Source organism: Anneissia japonica, unplaced genomic scaffold (genome assembly GCF_011630105.1).
Source record: "Anneissia japonica isolate Jap-2015-1 unplaced genomic scaffold, ASM1163010v1 scaffold287864_len1152817_cov193, whole genome shotgun sequence".
In the NCBI taxonomy this organism is placed as follows: Eukaryota; Metazoa; Echinodermata; class Crinoidea; order Comatulida; family Comatulidae; genus Anneissia; species Anneissia japonica.
The window spans coordinates 63,433-70,714 of record NW_022710960.1 but is presented as its reverse complement, the minus strand read 5'-3'; the positions used below and the strand labels follow the sequence as shown (position 1 = coordinate 70,714).

The following is a 7,282-nucleotide window of genomic DNA, read 5'->3' as shown; positions in this document are numbered from 1 at the left end:
CTCTAGCTGATCGACCCCGGGCCAGAGTAGGGGGTGTGTCAAATTAGGTCTAATAATAAATATGAAAGAAAAATAGTATAGGGATCGGAATTATTAATGTGAGTTTTTGAATTTTTTAAGGATTTTTCATTATTTGGAAAAAGGTTACAATGTAGGCCTACATAAATGCCATTATTTTTTTTTCAGTAAATAGATATGGCGCAACAGGGCGAGTAGAGGTTTTGAAATCTCAAATTATCTTGTTAGGCCTATATATCATATTTGCGTGTCATCAAACAAGTGTATTGCTGATGTAACACTAATTTTAACTTTACTGAAACTTTAAAATTCGTAGACCATACTAAGTAGTGAAATATATTAAACCTGTAATCTTGGTAGCAGTAACTTGGATACATAATTTATCAACGGAGACAGTTTCCGTCAATAGTCATCATGCTGAATCGTAGCAGTTGAAAACATAACCTAGTTATAGAAGCAACGTAATCTCCTTGAAGAATAATACAATCTCATAGGTCCATTGTTGTCGTTATTGGCCAATCGTTATTCGTATTTGCGGAATAATGGTTAATTTCAAATGAATATTCAATAACTGTGCTTCTATACTGTAATGGTATGCTACGCCAGAAACTATAGAATAATAGTTATTGAATAATAATTTTTAATTGACCGGGTTTCCTTACTTTAAAGGTGCACTGAGCTCGAGCATATTTTACAATTTAAAGAAATTATTGAAAGAGATAACATCTCTATTACCACCAAGTCATACGCTCTCTCTTATAAGATTTATTAGTTTCAACGATTAGACTTTTCAAAACATATATTTCTTATTTGATATCTTGTTAAAAAATAACAAGTTAATAGGTATAATAGTTTAAATAATAGTTTAAATTAAATGTGTTAGTTATTTTTGTCTTATTGGCATTCTTGCAAACAAGTATACCAAAAAAATATATATATATATAAATACATCAAGCTGAAACAGCCATATCTATATTTCAGATTTATCATAAATAACCATTAGTATATATCATTCGTTCTGTAACAAGAAAAATTAATTAATTAAAACTATTTAAACTGTTTTTGATTTATTTTAAAAGAAGATATATTTTCTTTTAATATGATGTTTAATATTTATTCTATTTACTTTATTTTTAACATCGCACTTTTAATTTAAATGTTCCCAAATTAAGTTTGGAATGTACCGTATGCATTCTGGTGGGAACTAAAGAGACATACTCGAGACGGAATAAATTGTGGAAAACTTGCAAACCAGTATGTATCGCCAATACTGGCAAAATAGCCTTAACCTTCAATGAAATGAGGAATTGTTATAATGAATCGAGAATCTCATAAAAGAAGAGCAAACTATTTAAAATGATAATGCATTCTTCCATCTATATGAACATTAGCCAAATCACGATTCATTTGTAAAAGTGTAAAAATATATCTAAAGCAAAATATATTCCAGAATCTAAATCAATTAGTTCACTCGCCTTTCGAATCATCCGTTGTATAAACTGTACGAAATCATTTCAACAGTAAGCTTTCACAGTTAAACGCAAACACAATATCGTTTATTTACATGATCATTCCAAAATATAACAAGGTGTAAATTGGTTCATTTCTAATTAATCTTTAAAAATGTATCTGTTTCTTAAAGAAATGTAGCTATTTTAACCTCATTTGTGTAATATAAACCTACATGTTTATAGCAATCTCTTTAACAAAATTATCTTACGAGTTCTCTGTATTATGACTCAGAAACACATGTATACGTTAATAAAATTTGCTTTTATCTGAATAAAACTCTAGGGACATATTCATTTTTTAACAAAATTGATCCTGTTTTTCTGATTACTTTCGAGAAATTGAAGGTAAGTATGACAGAAAGCGAACGTCGTTATTTGCAAATCGAGGTGCGCTGGACCATGTATCATCAGTAAGGTTGAAACGCACTGGTACCTTAAGATGTACTTAGACGTTAGCTTAAATACCGCCTGGATTCAAACTGGAATCAATTACTTTACATAATAATAATAAAAATAATAATAATAATGATAATTAAGAAGATTTCATGTAGAATATAATTTTGTTTCTCTTCTTGTGCTAAAGGTGCTATAATACATCAGAAACCACACCAGTCATGTAACAGGCAACTGGTGCCAGAACGGTAGAGTTTATGACAAGGCATCCAGTTAGTGCTTAAGATCACACTTTGAGAGAATGTTAGGTAAAGTTCAAAATAACTTGTGCATTTCTTTTCTAATAGGTGTAATGCTAAAACACCACTCTATAGCCTAGGTGCACTACGTCCTTGTCTGCAGTTTTTTCCCCTTCCCTTCCAGAAGTCAAGTATACATGTACTACTTGGTGATGACTTTCTAACCATCACGGGTTCATCTGCGAACAACTGCTGGGCTATGTCTTCAGTTTGGTCATCAACCATTACCTCTGAATTATCTGTTGCCATCTTTTGTAGAATATTGAGGATTCGCATTTTCATTATTTCTCCCAATTCGTTAGATACTACCTCACGACCTTCTGGGTTCTGCACAGAAAACAAAAGAACACAAACGTTAGTATTATAATTTATGACGATATTATACTTCAATAGACCGTTCCAATAATCCCCACCCGTTAAATTGTTAAATTATTTTTAGTCACACAAAAGGACAGCTTATGTAATATGTGACATGCACGTATGCCAAACCCTGTTTTCATCTGTCAGTTATTAATTTGATGACATTTCGGAACGGCCCATTGCATATATATTAAACAGAAACAAATCTGAGATCCTTCTTCCTGTACGTTCATGTTGTAAAGAATAGACATTGTATCTTGTCACTTGACCAACGTAGCCACATTGTCTATGATCTATGAATAACAGTTTCTTTCTGTTTTGCTTATTTTTCTATTATGTGTTCCAATTATTTACTTGACGTCAATGTAATTATGCTATGTTTAAATTGGCTTTCGCGTAAAGTAAATCTTGGTTTATACTTTTTTTTTATTTCATGAAAATTGAGGTCATTGACCCATTGTATATACAACTTAACATTGTAACATTCTGAACAATTAACTGTGAGTTGTAAAAAGCCATTAAATCTAAGCTCTGTTCTTGCGTACAAGGTGTAGATAGATGCATAACTTCCTAATTATGGATCTGGATTACGACAGCTCATTGATAGACCTTATATTGCGTAGGAAACTACAACTATTATTTGTTTCCTATTAATATAGTTTACATTTCAGAAGAAAGTGAAAGTTTGGTTTTCAATTTCTCCCTTACAAAGACAAAAATTCATTCAAATTACTATTCAACTGAGAAAATAATTAAATGAAATATGGATTAAAATTCAGTTAGTTTTCAATATCAATAACACGTAAAGTTTTTAATGTACATAGGGCCTAACGATAATTGTTTGACCTACTGGATTTAATTTCATTTCAGTTATTTTGTCTTAAAAGAGTACAATAAAAATTACAAGTTTCAAAAATCGAGATACCAAATTATAACTTTCAACCAAGATTAGAAAAAATTGGACGCCGTAAGGGTCGTAGGTAAATCGAGGTAAGTTCGGTAAACTTGTGTTAACACACAAATTACCAACTGCAGCTGGTAGCAAATTCTCTGTTTCACCTCGCTAGCTAGTGTTGTTTGGTTCAGGTTAGGAGGCACCTGATCCCAGAAAAGATCAAGACTTAAACAATGCTAATCGGAGTACACAATGCAGTGAGCACGTATTACGTTAATGTAGTAACATTCTTTATTATTTATAGCCAATCAAGAATTAAAGGTCAGAATGCTTATATTTTCAGAGAATTATAATGTATGTGGGTATATCAACAGTATATGTCGTCAACAGTTTATGACGTCAAATATAGTACGCTTAGCTACTTTTGGAAATTGGACCGGATATGGGCGTATCTTTTAACACCTCTCTTAACGCCTAACTGCTTTTAGATAGTTGCCCAGATGTAGCCCTTTCTGATGATTTAACACTGCTCAATAAAATGCCTTCTTATCGTTATAAATTAGAATGATAATACAAACATAATAATAAAACTAAAAACATAATTAGATTAATCTTTTAAAACATCGGTAATTTTCTCCGAGTAATCAAGCATAATTATTATTTGCCAACTGCAGGCAATCATGCAATTTACCTACTATAACTGCAGACAATCATGCACATTGCTGTCTAATTGGTATGTTAAATATTAATGAAAAGTTATTGTAACGTCGACTGTAACATTGATTTTTTGTCAACCCTTACTGTATACCTAAACATACAAGCTATTGGTCAAGTAACTTAATGCATTGTTCAATATAAATTATATTATGAACACATGTAATTATTTCTCTCAAAGAGCAGAACAAAAAAATATCAGTAAATGTAAAATTTGGCGAATAAAGCTCTTATTATATTTAATTCCTATTTTTTCATTCAACTGACAGGGTATATCTGTCGTAGGATATCTGAAACTCATAATTCGTGAAGAGTCTATTTATGTTTCCATTGGCATTTTGGTGTTATTAGGGACCTGATGAAATGACGTTTATGTCCATTACACCTGTAGGCCTACATTATAACATAGCTTTTTGTTCATATGGATCAATCTGCAATCGCCTGAATTGATCATTTCCAAGAAATGTCATACCACATTTCGTCCCTTATATAGCGTAGTGGCGAATGTGGAAAAGTGCATTTTGAGAACGCATTTAAAGATGTTTGGAAATAGTAATTTTTATTAGCATACCTTCTTTTATATGAAATTGCCTAAATTTCTATTTGATTATAGTACATTGCCTGTACACTGTGTATAAAATATATGACCATAATAACGATTGGTTAATTAGCAATTCATCATTAAACTTATTCGTCAATTCGAAAAAAAAAATTAACATACAAATTGCAGTAATTTAACATTCGCCACACATTCGCCACTTTGTGGGGAAAAAAATCAAACCAACTAACATTCGCCATTGGAAATTCAAGCCAGTAGGCAGGATTTTTGATGTGAAGGGTTAAGTGCGTTTTAGCGAGCAAGGTGAGAACCTTAGGCCACGGGACCTGGGCCATCTAGGAATCCCTGGGGGTGTAGGGGCAGAGCTCTGGTGTAGGGTGCACATCTCTCCGAAGCGCCGATAAATTTGCATTTTGAGTGGATTTGCCGTACGATTTAAATCGAAATGGTTCTGGGTTTGGTACAGGCGTGGCACGAGGGAAGAACGGGGTGGAAAACCACAACTCGTCGGTGAGAAAAAAAAAATTATATGTATTTTCATATTAGTAGACTTTAAAATCGATTAAATAAGCCTTTGAAACCCCTAAATTGTCAAAATTTTCGGGGACTTCACCCCCTGGACCACTTTAGAAAGAAGGGCTTCACTCCCCCCCCCCCGGTCCACTGTAGAAAAAAATTAAGCGACGTTCGACTACACCCACTTTGCTCTCGTTGGGGGAAATCGGCCCCCTCGTCCGGGCATAATACTAGGGCAAATATAATGTAGTGTTAACATTTTTTTTATAAAATAAAAGATACAGGGAGAAAGAAGAAAAGCAAAAAGATCCGGAGTGGCTCAGAATTGTACTGACAATTATATAATAATGATATGGCTCATTATATATTATCATATATTATATTTTACGAGTTTGTATTAAATGTATGTGCGTAAATATACAAAGTCAGATGCGTGAGTGTGCGCTGAATATGTAGCTTTTCTCGAAAAATGCGTTATAATAACCAATAATACGGAAACAAATCGTTTCATGTTAAATCCTCTATAATTCAAAAATAAAAATAACTGTATAAAAAATAACAATAATGATTAAAATGATTCAAAATAATTTATGGAAATTAATTAATTTTTGAACGTAATTTAGAACTAGTAAAAAGATTCATTTAAGTTTCTTATTATAATTAATGTATTTAATAATATAGGTATTGTGTTAACCTATGACCTATACGAAGCATGAGCTCCTGTAGACCAAACCAGTGCCGTTTCGTTTTTACGGGAAATCCACTTACGATGATACGCTCATTTAATTTATGCTTGCACGCAGGCGCGGATCCAGACATTCCCCGTCAGTTCCCCAGGCGATGGTCAGGGTGAGAAATAAAAATATAATGTTTTATTTATTTACTTATTTTGAACATTATCATTAGGACATTGTTTAAATCCACACTAGCCTATATCTTACACTTTTACACTGATTGTACTGCAGGCCCTATCAGAGAGGTCCCATTACATTATGGTCTTCCATTTCTATAGCGCATAATACAGTGCATGACAAACGTTACGCTACTAATTCGGAGTCTCTCAGCTCAGTCTTACTTGTGTCTATGTTGGCATTTACACTGTGTGTTTATAGCATTGTTTTAAAGTAATAACCTATCAGAAATTCACATGAACAACAAAACCAATGAAAATATATTTGGCTTAACTATTGTTTTCGGCAACAGTGGCGTATCCAGAATTTAAGGAAGGAGTGTTGGGTGCTGATGAAATGAGAGTCCACACCACGTCAGCGCCATTGTGGTTGGCGGTGACGCGAAAATTTTAGCATTTTATACCTCTGGGTGCCTGGAAATGGAACTTAAATTGCCATTTACTTCTTTTTATTTCGGACGAATTGAGTAAAAAAATCCGCATTAATTAAATAGGTATCCGAAAATGACATTTAAATATTTACAGTTCTAAAAACTACCATATCCAACTGAGCCCCACCATGGTTGTGGCTCAGGTAAAAAAGTTTGAGACTCGTATAGATTTCCAAAAATAGCACCTGATTAGTACAAAACTTACGATATCTACCTGAGCCCCACAATGGTTTTGGGGCGCAGATGAGTAAATTTTAACCATTTGAGACTTTATAGATGCACGAAAATGGCAATTTGAGACTTTTAGATGCCGGAAAATGGCACTTCAATACATAAACACTACGAAAATTACTATATCCACTCAAAGAGTAGTGGAATTTCATAAAATGTTACCCACAAAATTTAAAGGGTGGTGCGCTAAATGTTAAAGGTTGGATACATTTAGTACTATTTATGGTATCGGACACGACTCAGCATGACCCGTGTCAAACAATTTAAATTTCATTTATTCGATACATTTAATTTAATTTATTATTGCAAATAGTATATGTACACTTAAATAACCTGTTCAAATATCTATCCATCAACACTTAGTGATACGCATCTTTGGATATATATAAAACAGACTCCATCTTGTAGGTATTAGTTTTGATGAATTGTTACCTACAAGATGGAG

At 32.9% G+C, this 7,282-nt stretch overlaps 1 protein-coding gene across 1 annotated transcript in view; it reads right to left on the bottom strand.

The window, feature by feature from the left end:
* Nucleotides 1-1,544: 1,544 nt before the first annotated feature.
* The window catches only part of LOC117107182, a 26,772-nt gene continuing 21,034 nt past the window's right edge, over nucleotides 1,545-7,282 (bottom strand). The window contains exon 2 of the mRNA XM_033248779.1: nucleotides 1,545-2,548. Within this exon, the coding sequence (XP_033104670.1) occupies nucleotides 2,291-2,548 (258 nt within the window). The 3' untranslated portion in view covers nucleotides 1,545-2,290. The remainder of the gene's footprint in view (nucleotides 2,549-7,282) is intronic.